The following is a 23,469-nucleotide window of genomic DNA, read 5'->3' as shown; positions in this document are numbered from 1 at the left end:
GAGTCCAAGAGTTGAGGAACAAAACCTGTCATATCTTCAGAACGGGTGTGCGCATGCACAGGTCCCCGATTGCACGTGTGGTTTCCGTCATCGCGTGCGGATCCCATCTATATGAGCGTGCAATTTACCGTGGCGCAGTCGCAAATAGTTGTGCAGATGCACGTATCCAGAGTTCCGGAAAATCTGACTCATTTACGTCTGTAAAATGGGTTCTTAGGTGAGGTCATCAGTTGAGCCAAAGGCTGTTTGTTTGGAGGATTTTACTTTTCTGTGATCCTTTCCCATTTTGAACGACATCATCGACTTGAAATCTAGACCATTTCAGAAATAAGTTGGAAGATGCAGGCTCTGCACCTGCCCTGGAGGGTGTTTGGCACTCGCTGTCGTTCTGCAATCCTATTTTCCTTTTATTAAATGGGGTTTTCACTCCTTTGTTGCTGGGTGACAGGCCCACAATTGAAAGGAGATTGACTGACTATCCAGGGGAAATGGTGAAACTGACTCTACGCACAAGGCCAGTAAAGGCACAAACTGGAAAAAATAGGGAGGAATCCTCTCTTTCTCTAGTCTCTTGTAGCTATAGCAACTGTAGGTGTTGCTTGTAACAATCGCAGGTGAAACCTCATCAGACAAAATTGTGATTTGTTTTTAAATATCCCTTTAGTTTCTTAATTTGTGAGAGTTACTTTCTGAATTACTAGCACCAGTTCTAATGATCTTTACACAGGGCCCTTTCTTCTTTCATCTAGATAGAAAGTAAAACCTTTCTTGTAAACGGGGTTGTTAAACTGACCTGCATGGGGGTTTTGCCATGTTGGCCTTCACTCCAAATGAAGATACTTTAACACATTTTGTCTCCATTTTCATAGTTTCTTTCCTTGATCTCGCTTCCCTTTCCTGTCTGCACTCAAAGGACAGGAACGCTTCAGCACTTCTCCTCTGTCAGCTTTGCCCTTTGTCAGATGAAAGCCACCCTGCCCTCTGGAGAGACTGTGTCAGTGAACTGTTGCTACACCCTGGAGCCCTGACCCAGGCGTGCCGGAATTTATATTTCAGATTTTCCCGGCGTGCCTAGAAAAGGAGAACTTCCTATTCCTAAGTACTAATGACCTTTCAGCTTCACCCAAGTGCAGGAGATTATGGGGAGGGTTTATAACTGTTTAAGATTAGGTAGCTCTAATGCTGACAATAACACCTGATGCATTCTTAAGGTGAGAAAACTGTGGACTGAAGTTTGAAGTTCCAGCACTATAACGTGAACACCGTTAGCCCATCAGCGTACAAACATATAGGGCCAGATCCTGAGCAGGTGTAAATCAGTGAAGCTCTGATGGAGTCTCCTGGCATTGTCATCCCGGTTTTCTCCCTCAGTCACAGGCCACCTATAAGCCAGAGTTGGAATCCTGACCTCGCTGAAGTCCATGACAAAACTCCTACCAACCTTAGTAGAACCCTTCACCTTGGGGCTCCAATATAGTGCCAGAGCTACAGAGGTTCATTCCATTATTTTCTTTCTTCAGGAATAATGAGTTATTGGCTTTGTTTACATTTTGCGTAGGAGTTAATTGAAACTGAGTCTGTATCTTTTAATAATCTCAGCTTTCGACTGTGGCTAGAGAAGCAACTCAAGGAGCCAAATGTGGAGGCAGGGAGTATGGTGAACTCTTTATACGTAGTTTCTCCACGTGCTTCTGAAATCCTCTCTGCTCCGCTGATGGGAGTTGTATCTTCTGAGGAGCTGGAGAAAGACACAAGTTAAAGTGGGGCAGGGAAAACCTCAACCTCTTGCATCATCTTAGGGCCTTTATTGTGTAACTCACAATTACTTGGACCTATGTATACAGTGACGTTCTGTGTGTAAGTAGAGGCGTCGAAGATTAATATAAAGGGATCTAATGTACATTGCACCTCTGAATTTGGTCCTGTGTGCCCGAGGGAGGCTACATTGGCGTAACATACGTGTTGAAGAGACACCAGTGCAGACTCCCTCTAGATTGATTTATGAATCTGGCCCCGAGTAACTAAAGAGGATCTCTTTGGATGTGACAAAATGTTGATACCGAGTATTTTCATCTGTGCAATTTTAAATGTGGCCTTCTGTAAGGTGACTTAACCAGACCGCTACATCTCCTAGCAACCCAGAAGGTGACTCTAAATCACTCCAGAATTTAGATCTGCTTCTTGTTTCCTAATTCAGGGTTAATCGTAAAGGAAGTGAGCTCATCCACGTCCAGCTCTTCAGAAACAGTGGTCAGACTTCGTGGTCAAAGCAGCGACTCGTTGCCCCAGGTATGCCTGCGTTGAGACTTCAGACATACGGCTTGATCTAAAGCAAACAACGTGTCTTGATTAGACACGGACAAACCAATCTGGAGGGGAGGAAAAAAACCGTCCAATACCTTACTCCAAACTCGGATGGAATTTCTTTGAGTTTGGGTAAATTTTAGCTTTTGGGGGTGAAAAAACATATTTCCTTTTTGCAAACCTGGGCCTTTTGGAAGCAGGCGGCAGGGAGGGCCTTTTCCCGCCGCATTTCTCACCCCACCAGAAACAGGGAATGCTGGAAATCTTACAAGGACAGCAGATCAAATCTCGGGATCCCAGAGACTTTCATAGATTGGAATACACCAGTCCTATATCCCAGTTTTTTATCCAAACCAAACCCAGAGCCCGTCTGAGGTGACTCATCACTAATCTTGATCCCCACTGGTGGTGTGTTACAATGCCCAGGAGAGTTTCCTTTGTCCAGAGACATACAGCAGTATCGGCTTCAACAGTTTCACTTAACACCCCAGCATCACCCATATCCTGCTTTCACTTTGTCTGCAGAGACCATTCCAAGGAGCCCACGGGAGTGTCTGCTTGAGCTGGAAATCACACCTTCCACTCCAGAATAGACATCCCCTAACTCGGGGGTGGCCAACCTCTGGCTCCGGAGCCGCATGCGGCTCTTCAGAAGTTAATACGCGGCTCCTTGTACAGGCACCGACTCCAGGGCTGGAGCTACAGGCGCCAACTTTCCAATGTGCCGGGGGGTGCTCACTGCTCAGCCCCTGGCTCTGCCACAGGCCCTGCCGCCACTCCACCCCTTCCCGCCCACCCCTTGAGCCTGCCGTGCCCTCGTTCCTCCCCTCCCCCACCCCGAGCCTCCTGCACACCATGAAACAGCTGATTGGGAGGTGCGGGGAGGGAGGAGGAGGCGCTGATCAGTGGAGCTGCCAGTGGGCGGGAGGCGCTGGGAGCGGGGCTGGGGAGCTGATGGGCTGCTGACGTATTCCTGTGGCTCTTTGGCAAGGTACATTGGTAAATTCTGGTTCCTTCTCAGGCTCAGGTTGGCCACCCCTGGCCTAACTCTCAGTGCTGGATCTGACTTGTTTGCTCTCCTGAATGACTGTACCAGACTGTTATCACTGTCTAGAGATGGGTCCAAACCAAGATCCCAGATCTAGGGGTTATTTGAAATCCAACCCCACATCTGGATTTGAATTGGACAGCTGGCCCCTATCTTTAGAATGAGTCCAAACAAAACCTTGTTTCTAAACACCTAAGGTGAGTCTTGACCCTACTGAAGTCAATGGGGGTTTTGCCAGTGACTTTTTAGTAGGGTCAGAATTTGACCTGAATTTTGCTGACTTGGCACCTAACTGCTATTTTTGCCTTTAAAAATCTCCCCCTCAGTCCCTGGTCATATTCGCCATATCTCCAAATGTATATGTAACGTGAGAGTTCTATTTAAGGTGAGCAAAGAACATCAAATGCATAATGGTGCTGTCTGGCTGCCGTATCAGGTGCTCCAGTGATGTAGTTTTTAGATTCATGACTGATTCTTGCTAACGCTCTTCCTGTAACCTTCTCTTTTGTACAGACCGTCTGCAGAAAACCAAAGACTTCCACCGACCGGCACAGCTTAAGCCTGGATGATATCCGGCTTTACCAAAAAGACTTTTTGCAGCTAGCGGACACTGCTCAGAGCTACACGTTTGGCTGTGGCCACGAACTGGATGAAGACGGTCTCTATTGTAACGGCTGCTTGGCTCAGCAATGTATCAATATCCAAGAAAGTTTCCCAGTCAAAAGAACGAGCAAATACTTCTCTTTGGATCTGACCCATGATGAAGTTCCAGAGTTCGTTGTTTAAGCTCCACAGCTTTACTGTGGCAGGACTGGCTACCTGCACTATTAGAAAGACTTGAAATCTATCGGTGTTTCCTTGAAATGTGTCTGGTGCCATATGTTTTTTTCCCTCCCCCTACACACCTTGCTCTTTGCTACTACAAATCAAGGCCTTAGCTACCATTGCACTTTGAGTAGTACCCAGGCAGTAGGGATAGAGATTGTGTGACATGACAGAGCCTTGTCTAGGTTAATCGGTCAGAGGGAGAGAGACATTCTCTCTCTTATTTGGAAGTAGTTTTTGCAAAACACGGATTGTCTTATTTCAGTTTGGAGAAGCACAACATCGTTTCTTTATTTAACCTAATCAAAGATAATCCGAAGTTTCTTCTTCCTGCCTCGGGAAAGCTCTTGAGTCTAGTCGGGTTTGTCTTTTTTTGGTTTGGGGGTTTTTTGCTTGGGGGTTTTGTTTTTTGTTTTGTTTTTCCTTAAAGATGCCTTTGCCTCTTGTTGTATAGCCATCGCTTTAGCTTCTGTAGACGCTAAAAAGAAAATGTCAGTTTCTTTGTTGTGTTCTGTCAAGCCAAAGAAATGTAAATCTCCTAAATGCCAGTATCAAGAAGATGAGACTTAAGCAATAACTAGACAAGAAACTCTATGCATGTTCATAATACCTTGGAAAACGGTGCGTTAAGTTGCAGTTGACATAGTGTGTGATCCCAGTTCTTCCAAAAATTTACTTTGGAATATAGTTCCAAACAGAGCTTTTGTTCAGCATTTTGTAAAGTTTACAAAAATCAGATTGATGTTACATGGGAACTTAGAAAGCTTCTAAACGTCTTCTTTATTTTTTTTAAAGAAAAATGAAAAATAACATCATATATAATGATGTAGCAATAATGTTTGCTGACCAAAGTACCTTAAATATATATAATATACATATATAAATATATAAAATTATATATATGTTTATATATGTTTGGATCTTTATATAGACCCTTTTTATTTTTGTTCTAAAATACTTTTTTATACAAAGAATATGCTTCCTTCCTTTAATAATACGTATAGACAATCGTTGTTGTTTTTTTCCTAAACACTAACTTTCTGGAAGGTGAAAAAATACTTTCCTGTTGCAAATAATATGTATGCAACTGCATTGTTAGCATGACTGTTTTCAGTTAACATAGTTTTGTTCTTACTTTAAATAAGGCTTTTCATGCATCATTAAATACTTTCCAATTTAAATAGTTCTGATGAAAGGATGAAGATGTTCTATCTGAAATGCAGCAGGTGCAGCTTTCGAGATGGAGTGTCCTAATGAAATTAAAATGAACAGGTATTATGATATTTTACCATCAGTAAATATGGGGCAAAGCATTACAACTAATATTTACAGCACAACGCCTTTTTTAAAATGAATATTTTAATTAGGGATTAAGTATTTTACAGCCATAGTTTACCATATTTTGATTATATCATATTTTTAACTGGAAACTTTTCTTAACAAAAGGTTATTTTATAAATAAGGAGTGTGATATTTTTATAAGAAATGCGGGTGTGTTTTTGCTAACATTAAGGACTTTAGTTTTTCGGTACAGGGCAACGTAATCAGTGTTATTGCTATATGGGAGACAGTATTATAGAGCAAATAATGAACACTGCAAAATTCGCGACAGCATTGCTGCCTGATACATTTTTTGCTAGAAAACGGGCCAGATTTTCCATAAACACTGGCTACTTTTCATCACTCTGCTGCCAAGTTTGTGATGGCTTTATGTTGCCAGAGTGGGGAAAAGCATTCAGAACATACCAGTGAATTTTGCCCATTATGTATTAGTGTTTGCATTGTGTGTAAGATAGATAGCCAAATGCTGCCATGGTACTCTCTAGCCCGTGCAGGGAGAGTGAGCAGTGACGCATGCAGGCGGCTCAATAGGGGGCAGTATTCGGTGGCACCCAGCACCTCACTGCAGTGTGCTGTGTAATAAGACCACCCTCCAACTGCTGGCCACCGCTTCCTGCAGATGATAGGAGATGTACAGATCACCTGTGGAGCTAGATTCGCACCGCTATCCTCTAGAGCATCTCTCTTAGCCTCTTTCTTGCTAGCAATGGAGAGGATCTGCATCCATTGAAAGCGGTTTTCCCTTCCACAACAGCACAAGCCAAAGCCGGATCTAACTCGGGTGTGGGCAAAGTCTCCAAGCCTTAAAAGTCCACCTTACTGGCATTGGAGTTTCTTCCCTCTCTACTGAGTCACGTTGCGTTCCTGCACAAAAGATGATCCCCCTCCTGCAGAACAGGCAAAATGTTCAGGTTCTAGGATTGTATCTCTGGGGATGACCACAGATCTATGTACATGGATGTGTTTGATATATATATATATATATATATATCTATGCGCACACACACAGAGTATATACAACATTATATAATATACACAGCTATATCACTTTGAAGTTATCAGAGTTCAACTCTCAAAAATGGAAAAGAGAAATTATTCTGAATTCATGGGGTCAGATTTATTTTTTTTCTTGCCAACTGATTGGATAAGCCAAAGTTTCTGTGGTCAAAAGGATTGTATGAAATACCTGCTCCTCTGTCAGCTTATTCCCCAGTGGTGGTGTGCAATATGTAAGGTTTCCCTCCTACCCATCTTCACGCGTTCATTGTTGGCAAACCCGTTTTCCTTGAAATGGTATGTGCTGCACGTTGGTATGACCCTGGCCAAACTGAAAGGTGTAAAGCACCCATATAATTGAAGAGACCCCAACATGATATGAGCCCTATTTGTTCTTGTTATTTATTTTGTTAAAATATAGGGGGAAGGATGTAATTAAAGGGTTAAGTATGCAAATAGTGCTTTATGCAGTCGAGAAAGCGGGCTACTTTCAGTCCAGATTCTGCAATCCAGTCTGTACAAGACAGACCTTTTGCAAGCATGCAGAGCCCCAAAGTTGTTCATGGGCTTCCATGAGGGTCTCCTGATATGGATCCAATTGTAGGATCAGGGCCTTTTGCTTTATACTCCAACCAAAAAGAGTCCAAAATCATTCACTTGATTTCACAGACGTGGTGGTTTTGCTCAAGTTGTGTTCTACTTGGATTCACAAGCAATTAACTTACATGAATAGACAGCATTGACCCATAACAAGACACGTCCTTGCTTTTATCATAATACTCATAATTTGTTGCAAATCAGTCTTTGTAAGGCGGGGTGCAGGCAGTTGAAAAGGCAATATCTTGTATTCTACACTTGGTACTAGAAAGCTGTGTGATATAAAGATGTTATTTATTCTGCATCGGTTAGAAATCTCAAGATGGTCAATGTCCGGATTTGGTGTCTGTTGCCTTCTGACATGTACATTGATACGTTTGCAATAATGAGCTATATGCATGCACAAACTAAGTAATCCTTTCTGTGAAAGGATCTTCCTGTCAGGAGCATCGGAGAGAGGGAGTGTGCTTGTGAAAACATAGCGGAATTATTTTGTTACATTGAAGTTTGTTATGTGCCTTTCATGGTACAGTTAGAGATTACAATAAAGTGACCGTTGTTTGCATTACTATGAGTCTTGACAATATAAAAGAAAATTTAACTAATTGGTGAAGGTTTGTGAGTTCTTCAATGAGAGAGTTGCAGAGAAATTATCCCTCATGCGAGAATGGACGAGGCCAATACTGTGATTCTGCATCTAGTTCTGGTGCCCACATTTTTGAAGGGATGTTGAAAAACGGAAGAGGGTGCAGAGAAGCTCCACAAAAATTGAGGTCTCAAAAAAATGCCTGAGAGGGAGAAAGCTCAATCTCTATGAGTGTATCAAAAACCAGACTGAGAGGAGACCCGATTGCAGTTCTGTAGCTGGTGTCATACAGGACATCAGACTAGAGCAGGGGCGGGCAAACTTGTTTTTGGCCTGAGGGCCGCATCGGGTTTCGTAAATTGTATGGAAGGCCGGTTAGGGGAGGGAGTCATGGCCTGGCCCCCACCTCCTATTTGCCCTCCCCCCCCCCCCCGGGACTCTTGTCCCATCCAACCCCCCCATTCCCTGACGGCCCCTCTGGGACCCCTACCCCATCCACACACCTTCGCTCCCTGTCCCCTGACCGCCCCCAGACCCTCACCGCCCCATCCAATCCCTCCTCTCATTCCTAACAGCCCCCCCCCCGGGACCCCTGCCCCATCCAACCACCCCTTCTCCCTATCCCCTGACAGCCCCGGGAATCCCTGCCCCTGCCGCCCCATCCAACCCTCCCCCCTTCCTGACTGCCCCCCCGGACCCCTGTTCCTGTTCCCCCCCCGACTGCCCCGACCCCTATCCACACCCCCGCCCCCTGACCACCACCCCGAACTCCCCTGCCCTCTCTCCAGCGCCCCCTGCTCCCTGCCCCCTTACCACACTGCCTGGAGCACCAGTGGCTGGTGGCGCTACAGCTGCGCTGCCCAGCTGGAGCCAGCCACGCCACCGCACCGCACAGCGCACCGGGTCAGGCCGGGCTCTGCAGCTGCGCTGCCCCAGGAGCTCGCAGCCCCACCGCCCAGAGCATTGCGCCGGCGGCGGTGGAGCGAGCTGAGGCTGCGGGGGAGGGGGAACAGCAGGGGAGGGGCCGGGGGTAACCACCTGGGCCAGGAGCTTGTGGGCCGGGCAGGACGGTCCCGCAGGCCGGTTGTGGCCCACGGGCCGTAGTTTGCCCACCCCTGGACTAGATGATCCCAATGGTCCCTTCTGGCCTTGGAATCCGTGAAGATATTGGGCTCTAAAGGGTTCTGTAATCTAGCAGAGAAAGGCAAAACAAGAACCAATAGCTGAACGGTAAAGCCAGACAAATTCAAATTGGAAATAAGGCTGAACATTTTTAACTGTGAGGGTGTTTAACCACGGGAACAAACTACCAAGGGAAGTGGTGGATTCTCCATCCTTTGGTGTCTTCAAGATTGGATGTCTTCCTGAAAGAGATGCTTTCACCAAACACAAGTTTTTGGGCTCAATAGAGGGTAACTGGGTGAAATTCTCTAGTCTGTCGTACACGGGAGGTCAAATGAGAGAAGGTCTCTTCTGATCTTAACATCTGTGAATTCTACAACATCCTTTGGGGTTCCATCTGTGTAACGTTGAGCTTCGTAGAGTAGAGATTTCCTTTGGCTCACAGATTCCTTCTTCAGTAGCTCTGATTGTCTGCTCTGGCACCTTTGGGACTGAGTCCAAGGAGGGGGGTAGGTTCCTTCCTTCCTGAACATAAATGACATTTCAACCAATCCAGCATCTTATGCCAGTGCTGAGAACTCCTGGCGCATGATTTATTGAAGTACTCCCATCGCATCAGATGATGTCTGGCGGGGGGGGGGGGGGGGGAAATAGCTTATGGGTAGCAGGTGTGTTGTGTCGTGATGTACCCCATTTGATTCAGGAAGAGAGAAATGTCTCCAGAGCAAAGGTCATTTAAGTAGAGGTCACCGCAGATGGCAGACGTACGCTGTGTCAGGTCAGCACTTCAGAAAGGGCGGATAGCCATAGGCCCAGTCATTGCTATCTATGGTTCTTGGCCACATTACCGTGATGTCTCAGCACCTCACCATCTGTCATCCTCACAACTCCCCCTCTCCACACGAGGAGGGCAGAACTACTATCCCCATTGTCTAGGGAAACTGAGGCACGGACCAACTAAGGCCCAGATATATTAGTACCGAAGCCAATGGGGTAGGAGTTAGGGGCCGAGACACCTTTGAGAAGCTGGGCCTAAATAACTTGCCCGAGGTCACGCAAGATGTCAGCAGCAGAACAGGATTTGAGTCCCTGAGGCCCAGGCTAGTGGTCTAACTGCAGCCCACCCATCCTGTCTGGATTGCTCTCAGCTCTCCTGTGTGCTCCTTCCTTCCACCGAGTGAGAACAACGCTCTGTGCCCCTTGAACAGACTCCAGCACCCCTGCTGTGTGAGTGCAGGGCTGTCCCGCAGCAGCCGGGACACCACGCTGGATTGGAGAGCGGCGCCCTGTCCAACATGGTGTGAACGTTCCCTAGGGATTACACAGAATTCCCCCAGCGGGCGTATCCTCCTCCAGTGAAACCTGCAGGAGGAGAACAGCCCCCCCTTCCAGTTCCCCCTCTTCAGGGGGCCCGCATTCCTCCGTCACAACAATGAACCTCAGCTCTGTCCCCAAACTGCTAATCCTCACAGACTTGCAGACAGGCCCCTATGATCCGGGCCCCTCGGCCTCCATGCCCTACCCACGGTTGTCACCTCTCCCCCTCCACCTCTTGACGCAGCCTCCGTGGATCTGATTGCCTCCCTGGCTGTGTCTGGATCCTGCACCCTCCACAGCAGGAGGCCTTAGAGCTGCATTTCCTTGGGAAAAGGTAGGGTTGCCAGGTGTCTGATTTTCGACCTGAACGTCTGGTTGCTGGATGCTAAAAGTCCAGTTGGCTGCAGTAACCAGCCTCCGCCACTGGGGGGCAGGAAGAGCAGCTGCTGATGCTTGATAAAGCCAGGGGTTTGCTTCCAGATGGGGCTCCAAGAGATAGGTGCCACCACCTGGAGGGGGGATCTTGTCCGCTCCCCATTCTGCCCCACCATGCCCCAATTGACCTGGCCTGGCTCCTCCTTGCTACAGAGTCGGGGACCAACCCCTCCCTGCCCCCTTGCTCTGGGGACCGACCCCTCCCTCTGCCCCACTGTGCCCTGATCGGCTCTGGCCCGACTTCTCCGACACAACACTCAGCAAAGGTCTGAACAATGGATATCTTGTATTCAGAGTCCATGTAGTACAGAAAAATGAATATGATCCTGTTGTAGGGAATTTCTTGCCATTTTTTTAACTTCTGACGTGTAAAGAAGATGCAAAGGTTGTAAGAAATGATAATGCAGCATCCAGTGACGTCCAATAATTTAAAACTTGGCTCCTAACTGTATATTAAAGCGCACACAAAAAAGCAAGCTGGTTTTCAGAGGTTTTTGTGGGTGCTCAGCACCCCTGAAAACCTACTTTGCTTTATTAAGGTGTCCAGTTGAGATGCCTGACTTTAGGCAGGGAGGTTTGAAAGGTTTTACCTAGCTCCCTTAGACTGGATAAATTATTAGGTTTCAATAAACCTTTATTGAGTCTGTTCTAATGCTTTTTGTTATGCCTGGAAAAATTGTAATTAAACATCTACCTTGCGTTTATGCAAATCGTGTTGCCCAGATCAGAGCCAATCGAACAATAAAATCTCACCGTCGTTTTCCTCTGTACGATGTTACCAGTCTCTGATTTAATTAGATGTCAGTGGGGAGATTAAGTGAAATCAGGAAAAGCTCAGTCCAGTTGTACATTGAAAGAGAGAGAATGGGGAAGGGGAGTGTTAAAAGGCTGCGAGTTGGCTACCTAGGCTCCTTTGCTGAGCCGATTGGGGAGCTCCATCTCAGCTCCTCCCAGCCTGTGTCTGCAGGAAGCAGGTGATTCCTGGGCAAGGGGGGAGTGAGTGAGGTGGGGGGTGGAGAGAGCGATGGAGAGGAGGGGGGAGAGGAATGAGCAGAGGCGGGGCAGGGCAAGGGTGTTGTGTTTTCAGCAATTAGAAAGTTGGCAACCCTAATAAAAGGCCACCGGCCATCTTCTCTGTGGACTCCCTGGCCCATCCCCCACGAGGATCCTGATCCCACAGAGAGCTGTCCAAAGAGTCACGCTATAGAAGCAGGCGCTAATCCCTTTTACAACGAGGGTCAGAGTGGAGGAGGCGTCATCCAGAAATCTCCAGGGCATGGGCTGGCCCTTTGGTCCTGCCCCGCCCAGGGGGCTGGACTTGATGATTTCTCAGGGTCCCTTCTCCCCTACAGTTCTATGATTAACCCACTTGCAAGGTCCACAAGCCAGGTTCTCCGGGGCAACAATCCAATTCTGGCCCCCGCGCCTCTCTGAAGCAGGGGGTTTTTGTGTGCAACAATCATTTGTGTTTAAAAATAAACTAAAGATCCTAAACAATGAACTCTGTGTGTGTGCGTGTGCAATTACATGACAAGATGTAGGGTATGCCCAAATAGAGCTATGAGCGTAATTATTAATCATTATTTGTTTTACTGTAGTGCCCAAGAGCTCGCCCTATGGACCGGGCCCCAATGCAATTCTAGGGGGAGGGGAATTACTTTGGGATTGACTCAAGAACAATTTTTTAAAAATTATTTTTGGTGAATCAAAACATCAACAAACATGGTTCAGCGTCATACAAAACACTTTTTTTTTCTTTTAATTATATTTTAAATGAAATTGGTCATTTGGAAAGGAGCAGTCGTTTCAAATCAGCATTGGAATGTAGCATGTAGAAGACGTTGACGTGAAATGGGTTTTACTTTTTTGAAAACTTGTTTAGAGGGGTTGGTTTGGGGGTTGTTTGTTTTTTGGGGGGGGAGTTGGGGTTTTTTTGTTTGTTTGCTTTTTTTACTGAATCAAGTCACCAAAATTGACATGACTGCAGGAAATGTTTGTTGATCTGAAGCTGCATTTTTTTTCACCGAAAATGTTTTGTGTGAAAAATATCACCAAGCTCTATACCCAAACACAAGCCTCTCCTCTTCCTCCCCCCCCGCCTCCAAAAATCCTGAGTTCTCACTCCTCCCAAACTCCCCTGACTTCGAGGGGAGCGGCGCTGCCACTTCGAACCTGCACACACTGGCTGAGATCGGCAAGAGCAACGAGTGGTTTTGGGAGCCTCCATTGCTTGGGGCCCAGGCTGCGCCCTGACTTCAATGGGCATTTGGTATGAATGAAGACCCCGGCGCTAGAGCATGGAGAGCTACGTGGACTGTCGCTGATTTAGGGGTCATTCCGTATCCGCAGTTCCATTGTATTCCCTCTTCTGCGCATAGGGGCTATGGCTGGAAGGCGCAAATCGTTCTAATGCCTGAATGGATTTTACCGTGTCAGTAATGTAGCCATTGCTGCAAAGGCAGGCACCAGCACACAGTCAACAGAGGGGCCTTGGGGACACTGAGGCAAGTGTATGCAACAGGGACCTCTACTTTTCATGCTGATGGTAACAGCCCCTTGGAAAGGACAACCAGCTGCTAAGAATCAGGGGGCAGCCGTGTTAGTCTGTATCCACAAAAACAACAAGGAGGCACCGTAAAGACTAACAGATTTATTTGGGCATCAGCTTTCGTGGGTAAAAAACCACTTCTTGCATCTGAAAGCATCACGAAAGCTGATGCCCAAATAACTCTGTTAGGCTTTAAGGTGCTAGCGGACTCCTAGCTGCTAAGAATGTTCAGCTCTCAGTCCTTCTGCCTAACGCTCGGATCATCTTGGCACCGTAACAGTATCTGCCTCCCAGTAGGTCAGTTGTGAGAGGCCGGTACCCAAATCCAGACACCGCATAGAAGTTACGTTGTGCCTTAGAAGCAGTGCACGCTGGCCAGGGCCGGCTCTAACTTTTTTGCCACCCCAAGCAAAAAAAAAAAAAAGAGTGCCATCCTCCATAGCGCCGCCATAACACACCCCCTCAGCACCGCGCCGCCACCCTCCCCCCGGAGCACCGCACCGCCGAACCCCCCCAGCGCCGTGCCGCCAAACCCCCCAGCCCCCCGTGGAGCACCGCCGAACACCCCCCCCCGCGCAGAGCACCGCACCACCGAACACCCCCCAGCGCCGTGCCACCAAACCCCCCAGCCCCCCGCGGAGCGCCGCGCTGCCGAACATGCCAGCCCCCAGCGGAGCGCTGCCAAACCCCGCCGCCGAACATTCCCCCCCCCCAGCCCCCTGTGGAGCGCCGTGCCACCAAACTCCCCCAGCCCCTCGCGGAGCGCCGAGCCGCCGAATAGGCCAGCCCCAAGCGGAGCGCCACCGAACCCCCCAGCCCCCGTGGAGCACCGCCGAACACCCCCCCCCCCCCCCCGCAGAGCACCATGCCGCCGAACCCTCCCGCCGTCACACACACCTCCCGCGGAGCGCTGCCGAACCCCCCACGGCGGAGCAGCGTGCCGCCGAACCCTCCCGCCGCCACACACACCTCCCACCGAGTGCCGCTAAACACCCCCACCGCCGAGCACGTGCTTGGTCGGCTGGTGCCGGGAGCCGGCCCTGACGCTGGCTAAGAGTGGCAAGAGTGACAAGTGATTTTGCAGGTGCCTCCACTCAGCTGAATGTTCAGACTTTGGGTGCTCAGTATTTTCAGAAGCTCAGGCCTCTAGATAGTCAAAGCTTGGCCACCCTCATTTTTAACAAGGATGTAGGTCAGCCTAGGCCGTGATCGCCTGAGCCGTTCCATCACACGGAAGCCAGTGGTCAGACCCCTGGAGAAATGGGGGAAAGCCGAAATGCAAAGCACACAATGTGCCATTGGGTTAGTCGATTGCTCTCTAAGCCCTGTGTAAAGCTGCCATGCATGCAATGGTATCGGCGTATTGCGGCCAGGGCCGGCTCCAGGCACCAGCTGACCAAGCACGTGCTTGGGGCGGCACCTGGTAAGGGGCGGCCAATCTTGGGGTGGCGGGGGGCACTCAGGGTTTTTTGTTTTTGGGGGGGGTTCAGTTGGGTGGCGCTGGGGGGGGGTTGTTTTTGTTTTGGTGGCTGGGGGGGGATTCGGCAGCAGCACTCCGGGGGGGGGGAGGGTTGGCAGCGCGGCGCTCCGCGGGGGGGGGGTGTTCGGCAGCGCAGCTTGGCAGTAGGGGTGTTTAGCGGCGCTCGGTGGGAGGTATGTGTGGCGGCGGGAGGGTTCGGCGGCGCTGCACTCCGCAGTGGGGGTGGGGGGGTGTTCAGCGGCGCTCCGCGGGAGGCTGGGGGTTCGGCAGGGGGGTTCAGTGGCACTCCATGGGGGGCTGGCGTGTTCGGCGGTGCAGCGCGCTGCAGGGGTTTGGTGGCGCGGCACTCCACAGGGGGCTGGGGGCGTTCGGCAGCGCTCTGTGGGGGGCTGAGGGGTTCGGCGGGGGGGGGTTCAGCAGCCCTCCGTGAGGGGCTGGCATTTTCAGCGGGGCGGCGCTCTGCGGGGGGCTGGGGGGGGTTGGCGGTGCGGCGCTGGGGGGGGTTCGGCGGTGCGGCACAGCGGCGCAGCACTGAGGGGGTGTGTTATGGCAGCACTATGGAGGGCGGCACTCTTTTTTTTTGTTTGGGGCGGCAAAAAAGTTAGCGCCAGCCCTGATTGCAGCTGGGTGAACGGGACTCCTGGCTCCTGAACAAAGCATTTGCTTGCTTAATGAGTTTAAGCAAATATCGTTTTTTGTCTTGTTTTCTTTGCCTCAAGAAACCATATCCAACCAAGTCTGGATGTTTTGATGAGCTCAAGCAAGCAAGCCTCGGGGACAGTGAATCTGCCTACGCTGCAGGGATGGGCATGCACGGCACATGAAGGTTTGGCTCAAGCTTGAAGTCTGGGTGGCGTAACATGGCAAAGAAAGTGTTGTTTTTTCCCCTGGCATCTCACCTGCTGAGGCCAAAAATAGCCTTTTCATGATGCTCTGACCGAAAATGAGATCCTAGCACAGGAGATGACTCTGAATTCCACTCCCTGAACCTGATCGATGTCCTCAGAACTGTGTAAAGAGCACCATTGCCTTCTTGAGGCGCAACATTCCCCCTGGAACACCCGCTTCTTGACATCGCTATACAATAGACACTTCTGAAGCTACACGTCTTCCTGCAAGCAATGAACCCGTTTCAGTCCCGGGGACAATCCTGCATCTGGGCAGGGGGTTAGGCTAGATGACCCTTGCCGTCCCCGCTAACCCTACGGGTCTATGTTCAATGACAGCTCTGCGACCTTATTTTGCAGGGGGACAGTGCATTTCTTCTGAGTAAGAGGTGATTTGGGTCTGCGGCTTGAGGTGCATCCACACTCCAGAATGACAGGGCGTGGGCCCAACACTCAGTAGGACTCGGGCTCAGCCCTACCCCATGGCCGAGCCCTAGGACCTGGGTTCTGGGTGCTTGCTGACCCGGGTCAGACAGATCTGTGCGTGGAGGGTAGGGGCCGTTGGGCCTAAACCCAAATCTGAGCCTGGGTTTACAGTGCAGTGTAGACAGACCCTTACATGGGTGAGGCATCGATGGAACTTCCTATCAATGAGACAACTTCTAATTCTTGCCGGAACCATCAAGGTCTAGATAATACTCAGTCCTGCCATGAGGGCAGGGGCCTGTACTAGATGACCTCTTGAGGTCCCTTCCAGTCCTACGATTCTATAACTCAGCAAGGTGATCTGGGGCAGCTCCTCAGCGGCTGGCAATCACTAGCGTTCCTGGGACCGATGGTGGGGAGGGACCCTTAAATAATGAGTCTGGCCAGGGGCTGGCCCACTAGCAGAACCTACGCCCCCAGCGTTTTCTGCTCTGTGCTTTAGGTAGAAAGTGATGATAACGTAAGTAGCTTGTGCGTATAGGGCAGAATTCTTAAGGCGCCTCAGAATGACTCTTCCTGCTGTTAGTATTAACTTTAAATGAGGCAAAACAGCTTCAGGGACATCAATGCAACAATATGGTGGGTTTCTTTATGACGTGCACCAGAATCAGAAACATGCTAGTTATGGTTTAGCAGGAACCGCAGGCAGGGAGAGCCCTCGAGTCCGTGGGATATCACTAACTCTCTGGGCTGTGAATGGCCAGGCCTTAACAGGGCATCTGTGTGAAATGGAAACAAGCGAAGGAATTGTACTGTTGAATTTCCTGGCTGATGCACGTGACAGGCCAGCTCTAGAGAAGCGGTGTGCATGGACAAGTATGGTGCATATGTGGAGGTGATGCATTTTCAGCACCAGATGGTAGACCAAGCAATAATAATAATAATACCACTAGCTCTTTTCATCAGGAGATCCTAAAGCACTTCACAATCTTGGCTGTATTTATCCTCACAACTCCCAGGCCAGGCAGGGCTCTTATCCCCATTGCACAGATCACAGACAAAGTGACTTGCCCAAGGTCACACCAGAAGTCTCTGGCAGAGAAGGGAATTGAGACGGGCTCCCTTTGACAGCTTCACATACTCTCTGCCCATTAATCCCTCTCCTCTGGACTTAATCTAATACTCCAGCTCCCTGATCAGACCCCTGCCTCTGTGGGCTGTGTTGACTTTCATCCTTACGGCTGTGTCAATAAGGTTAAGTTCCTGGTTAAACAACAGTCGGATCTGTGAGTGTCCCGCTATCCCTCTTCAACATGTAGTTCTGTTGTGTTTCTAACGGGAATGATCTATGAGTGATCGATAGGCCGAAGTCCTGTAGCAAAGATGAGCTGTGTGACATGCCAACTGGGACAACCACCGCGTGGGCTTGGGAGAGCGAAGGAAAAGATGGGTTAAGAAAGGAGAGACTGTAGAAAAGCAGGAACAGTAAAAACAAGGACACCACGTGGGCCATGATCGGAGAGGAGGGGAAGATGCAGTCCAGTGGGGGTGTGGAGAGAGGACTGTACCTCTGAACTGATTAAACAGCAGTTGGTCTAAGGGGGGGCTATTATTCTACAGGCTTTGTTTTTCCCCTGAACACGGAGAGCAGCCCATCTGGCAAGAATGCTGCCCACACCCCAGGCAGCCAGCGCTCCAGGGGGTTCAGCTCTCCAGTGACTCAGACCGAAGGCAGTTTTGTACCTCTTGGGCCAGATCCTCCCCAGGTGTCGAGCAGCAAAGCTCCACTGAAGTCAGGCAAGATCTGCTGATTGGTATCCGCTGAGGATCTGGCCCCCCGCGTTACTGTCTGGCTCTTGCAGCTTCTCCTCCAGGCAGGTGGCCAGCAGCAGGCGAGACTCAGCCAGGAGCCCTAGCCCTGGCGTGGGAGTGGTGCTGATGTGTGGCCGTTAACAAAAACGCCTCTGGGAGCCCTTTCCCGCCGTGCATCACAAACCAGCAGATGGCATCCCTGTAACTGGATCCAGCAGGGGCCACAGGTGGGAGTGAGGACAGCATCTGGCCCTTTAACGGCATCACTGGGGTTCGCCACATCACTGTATTAAAAGTCCCTTGGGCGTGTTTTCCTGGTGAGCCTGTCGGGGCTGTGCTGTCAGAGCAGGTCTCCAGGCTGGTGAGCGTTAACCTCTTGTCTCCTGCCCAGGCCCCATGTGCTGCTAGCGCAGTTCCCTGCTCCGCGAGGGGGAGCTCGGATTTCGGAGCCGGGCTGAAATTCCAGGCACTCCGTCTGTTGTGATTTGTTGCACCCACTGCGGGGCAGCGTTTCCCTGAGGCCTTTTTGTCACTCGCGCACGTCAGCACAAAGTGTGGCTGGGCACGAAGGACTCTGGCTGGGTCTCACCTTGTGCCCTTGACCACAAGGTTCTAATAAAGGTGGAAGATGCAAAAGCCAAAACGGGGAGGAAGGAGTGTGAACCTGCCTTTGATAAGACAATCCATAGCACTAAATCGTTGTCCCACGCACAAGGAGGCAGGGCCAGCTGCAGGGAGCCACTTTGCCTTGTGCCCTTCCTGCGCTGGGGGCAGGAAAAGAGTGGGGAGAAGAAAGGAGCCAACTTTGTGCCTCCCAATGTCAGGGCCTGTGCAGCCATGACCCACCTCCCAGCTTAGAGCAGCTCCCGGGCTGCTCTATATTGAGGTGTCTTGCAGAGGCTGGCTGTGGGCCATTATGCCAGCACAGAACAGCTGGAGTTGGTGCGTCAGCCACAGCTTCTCATCCCCCGTATGTCCTCTTCCCATCCTGGCCTGACCGCTGCACCAGGGCCTGCAAGTTGTCTATGCTGGAAGCTGGAACCTCACTAGGACAGGAGGAGTCTGTCATGTCCACCCTCTTTGACGCCCCTTCGTTCTCCAACCTATGGCAAACCTTGCCATGGTGTTTCATCTGGGCATACCTGAGAGAGCCCATCTGCCCGTCCTTTCCTGTCCTCCCCTCCCACCAGCCACACACATTTCTCCCCTTCCCTCCTTCTCCTTCTGCTGTTCTCTTCCCCCAGCCCTGCCTGCTCGTTGCCGTTTGGAAGGTGTCGGGGGCTAGACACGGCTTTGGGGCTGTGTTCTCTCCTTGGCCCCTGCTGATTATGTACAACACATGGCCTAGACATCCGTATTTGGCAAAAGGTTGCAGAGGGGAGTGAAGCAAAGGGAATCTATGGGTGCGTGCACATGTGTGAGCCTACATACCTGCTTGCAAATCAGCTGGTGTGTAACTCAGGGCAGACTCTGGACCAAACATTGTTTATTTTCCTATTCTCCCTTTACAAAGAGACCAAGGCCCTTTTCTTCCCTTCCTTGGTAAGTCCTGAGGCCACTGAATACATCGCCAGAGATCTCTTGTTCCCCGTTAGTGCCGGTGGGGGAGAGGAGTGCAGAGGGGTGACCCAGCAGCTGGTCCTTTCGTTTAGTTATAGATATAAAAGCAGTTGATTGAGACGGGTTGGGGGCAGGCCCCTTCTGCAGTGCTTGGCTCGCCAGGCCCCAAACCAGGGTGTGTCTACACTGCAAAGAAAAACCTGTGGCACCGACTCTGAGCCGGGGTCAATGGACTTGGGCTTACAGGGCTAATAATAGCAGCATAGATTTTCCTGCTCGGGCTGCAGCCTGGACTCTGGAAGCCAGCCACGGGGGAGGTACCCTCCGGTGCTCTTCACAATGAGTGCCAGGTACGTGGGCTTTGCCAGCCCTTTACGCTGCCTTCCTACAAACAAGGGGCTTTACAGGTTCGTTGCTCTAAAGGGCTGCCCCAGGGTAAATCAATTAGGACGGATTGTGATCTCACTTCCAGGCGTTTGAAAGCGCTGCGACTCCTGATTTCACTCCCAATCAGACCCGTAGAGATGAGCCGCACTCCCTGTACCACTGATTGCTGTGATACAGCTGATCCCCCTCCCGCCCCCAGCCACGGGGATAGAAGGGTAGCAATGGGCTTTAGCATGTTCTGAGTTATTATTTGCATTGCCGTTGCCCCGTTGCACTAGGCGCTGTACAAACATAGCACAAAGAGATGGGCCCTGCCCCCTGGAGCTTTACAATCTAAGTACAAGATGAGCCAACAGGCGGCTACAAACAGACTGTGGGGGAGGGACAAGGTAACACAGGGAGATGCAACTGATCTGTGTGATAAGCAATGGCCCAAAAGCTTATTTACCTGGAGCTGGTAAGATCAGCTCGCAGTGTGGCAGAGACTCTGACACCACTGCCCGTCCCGTTCCACCCGGCCGGTGTAGCAAAGAAAGGGGAGGTGGCCAACAGACACTTCAGCTACACCAATCCATGGTTGCAATGTCGGCCCCTTGTGGCCATTAGCAGCCACTGTAAGTCGGAGCAGCGGCTCTCAACTTTTCCAGGCTCCCGTCCCCCTTTCAGGAGTCTGATTTGTCTAGCGGACCCCAAGTCTCACCGCACTTCAAAACCACTCGCTTACACAATCAGCGCTAAAAATACCAAAGTGGCCCAGCGCACTAGTACTGAACAATGGCTGACTTTCGCATTGCTACCATACACTTTTAAATGAATCATTTGGTGTATAAATACTGTACTTACATTTCAGTGGAGAGTACACAGAGCAGTATAAACAAGTCATTGTATGACATTTTAGTTTGTTCTGACTTCGCTAGTGTTTTTTACGTAGCCTGTTGTAAAACGAGGCAAATAGCTGGATGAGTTGCTGTACCCCCGGAAGATCTCTGCGTACCTCGGATTGAGAACCAGTGAGTTAGAGCACTTCTCAGGCTGCTGTACCTCGATGCCGAGAGATCAGCCCTCCAAATGGGTGGCAGGGGGTTCCGGGGAGGGAGTACATAGGTGACCGTTGCAGCCCCGGCTGACTTGCTGTCCTGCTGTAGCTGAGAACCTGGCCCCAGGTATTGGTAACAATTGACTAAGACTTACCATTAGAAAACAGATACATGGAGAGTGTTTTGGAATATGGGGGCAGAGTTAAGGTTGTTTCCACAAACTTAGAATTTCAGGCTTTCAAACCTTCCAACGAACCAAACCCCCGCCACAGGCCGAGAGATCTAGGCAGTATTGTCAGCTCACACGTTCCATCAGAAGAGTCTGGTTTCAGTCCCTTATGACTTTGCCAAACCTTAGCCCTTTACCCTTAGCAAACAACACGAGATGGGCGCATTCCCGGCTCTGGCGCTGGAAGGGTTAACAGAGGGACCCAGCCCCCCCGTGCGACTGTCAGAGTGAGCACGCAGGCCTCTGTTTGCACTAGGGGCTGAGAAGCCCTTTCTCCTGCCTGTTTCGCCCCCCTCTCCCTGGCCTGGTTTTCCTTTGCCCAGTTCTCCCGTCACCTGATCTGTCACCCAGCGTTCCTTGCTGGGCTGCACGGGGCAGCTCCATCGACGTCAGTGGAGTTCCACCCTTTTTTAGCAGTCGCTGATTTGGCCTCTTTATCCCAATCCTGCTGGAGCCTGGGAGTGGGAGCAGTGCAGCTGGCAGTGCCCAGGGAGCAGCAGCACTGGCCAGCTCTGGGCCCAGCGATGGCAGCAGAAGCGGCAGAGGAGGTGCTCAGAGGCCATGGGGATGGGCACCGATATAGGGCAGGAGAAGCGCCCCTCCAACGCTCCAGGCCTCACTCTGGTCTGTCAGTCGCTGAGCCCTTCCCCAGGGGTGGGGCTGTGTAGAACTAATGGGGCTAGGCAGATCGGGGAGTGGTACAAGGATTAGTACTCCTGTTCTTTTTGCGGATACAGACTAACACGGCTTCTACTCTGAAACAAGGATTAGTGTTACTCCCAGTCTTGAACCCCCCCCCAGGCCATCTTTAAGGTGCAGCCATCTGCCTCCCTCCCCATTTGGATTCCTCAAGGAGCCAGTGGTCCTCTAAGAACCAGCTGTGCCCCCACAACCAGAGAGACCCCTACTGCTTCCACTGGTGTGGCTGCACCAGCCCTTTTATCGGCTTCTGTGATGTCATAATGCCCCAGGATGCACTGGGCCATACAGAAACCCCACCCCCTTAACACCAGCTGGGGCAGGTTAGGCTCAGAGGCTGCTGAAGTGGGAGCTGACGCTTTTCCTTCCCAGCTGATCCAGGCTTAGAGGGTCAAGGGCTCAGGGGGACGACGTTGGGCTGAGACAGGTAAGATGGGGCGCTGGCTGGGGATTCGAGAGACTTGGCTTCAGGTCCCTGCTCTGCCCAGGCTCCCTGTGTGACCCCGGCCAATCGCTGGGGTGCTCAGTGCCACTGGTCTCCAGCTAACAGCACAGCCAGCTCCCATGGGTGCCGTCAGGGTAAAATCTACTGTGGAGTGGGCTGCCCCCGGCCAGTGTGACAGTGAGGACCAGGGACGTCCCTAGAGAGACCAAGGACAAAAGATTCCCCCCCTCTTCTACACTGACCGAGGCGCAGCTCGAGCAGTGGGTCTGGCTTTCATTACGCTTCTCTCTCTCTCTCTCTCTCAAGGCCTAAAGTTTTATTCAGCCTCCTCCCCGAGCTGGGAAAGGACACGCACAAGGCTTTTCAAATAGAAAACCATACCGTCAAAGCTCAGGTTTCCCAGCCCGGGCCTTCAGCCTGCAGTCCTCCAAGGTTTAGCCTTGGCTGTCCCAGTGTTTCAATGACATAAGAACCGCCACCCTGGGTCAGTCCATCTAGGCCAGGATCCTGTCTTCTGACAGTGGCCAATGCCAGGTGCCCCTGAGGGAATGAACAAGCCAGGGCAATTATCGAGTGATCCATCCCCTGTCGTCCAGTCCCAGCTTCTGGCAAACAGAGGTTTAGGGACACCCAGCACACAGGATTGCGTCCTGACCATCTTGGCTAACAGCCATTGATGGACCTGTCCCCCATGAATTTATCTAATGCTAATACCTACGCTCAAACTCGGGTCCTGTTTTTCTCTGGCCCTCTCCAGTTCTGACTGACCCCAGATGCTGCTTTCTTCAACCTGGCCTTTCAGAATTAAATCAAGGCAATTACCCAGATCTCTTTTTTGCCTAATTGTGAAGACACCCAACTGTTTCCCACATGTCCTCGTTCTCTGTTGCTCATGGGAAAGACACGGAAGTGGGACAGGAACTAGACAGCAAAAATGCTGCAGCATAAATCACCATAACACGGGGGAGCAGGGGCATAAGACAAGAGGATCTTTCGGACACTAGTTGTATCACAGCCACTCATTTAACCATGCCACTAAGACTTATAAACTACAGAAGCAGGCCCTACAGCGTCGCCGAGCGCCAGACAAACCCGTCACAGCCGAGCCGGGAAGTGACACCGCCGAACACATCCTGCTGATGCTGATCATGCCACAAAGGCCGTCTTGGACTCAGGTGCCTACTTGGAGTTCCTGTAATATTGGATCCCTTCCATTGCAAGCGGACTGCTTCCACCTTCCCCTAAGGCGAGAGAGAAAAAGAGGACTCCAATGCCATCTTGTGGTACTAGATGATCACAACAGTCCAATGCTGCTCAGTTCTGAGAATCTGTCATACAAACCATTGTGAGAAATAATGAACGTCGGTGAGAAGGGTAGGACACCGGGA

At 50.7% G+C, this 23,469-nt stretch overlaps 1 protein-coding gene across 5 annotated transcripts in view; it reads left to right on the top strand.

Moving 5' to 3' along the window:
* FRMD6 (FERM domain containing 6) overlaps window positions 1-7,685 on the top strand; it is a 165,994-nt gene extending 158,309 nt beyond the window's left edge. For all 5 annotated transcript variants that reach the window (XM_054027374.1, XM_054027375.1, XM_054027373.1 and 2 more), the window contains 2 exons: window positions 2,198-2,289; window positions 3,866-7,685. In XM_054027374.1, the coding sequence (XP_053883349.1) occupies window positions 2,198-2,289; window positions 3,866-4,138 (365 nt within the window). In that variant the 3' untranslated portion in view covers window positions 4,139-7,685. The remainder of the gene's footprint in view (window positions 1-2,197; window positions 2,290-3,865) is intronic.
* The last annotated feature ends 15,784 nt before the right edge of the window (window positions 7,686-23,469 follow it).

Source organism: Malaclemys terrapin, chromosome 4 (genome assembly GCF_027887155.1).
Source record: "Malaclemys terrapin pileata isolate rMalTer1 chromosome 4, rMalTer1.hap1, whole genome shotgun sequence".
NCBI classification, from domain to species: domain Eukaryota; kingdom Metazoa; phylum Chordata; order Testudines; family Emydidae; genus Malaclemys; species Malaclemys terrapin.
Note: the sequence above shows the minus strand (reverse complement) of the source record. Positions and strands in the feature narration are given on the sequence as shown.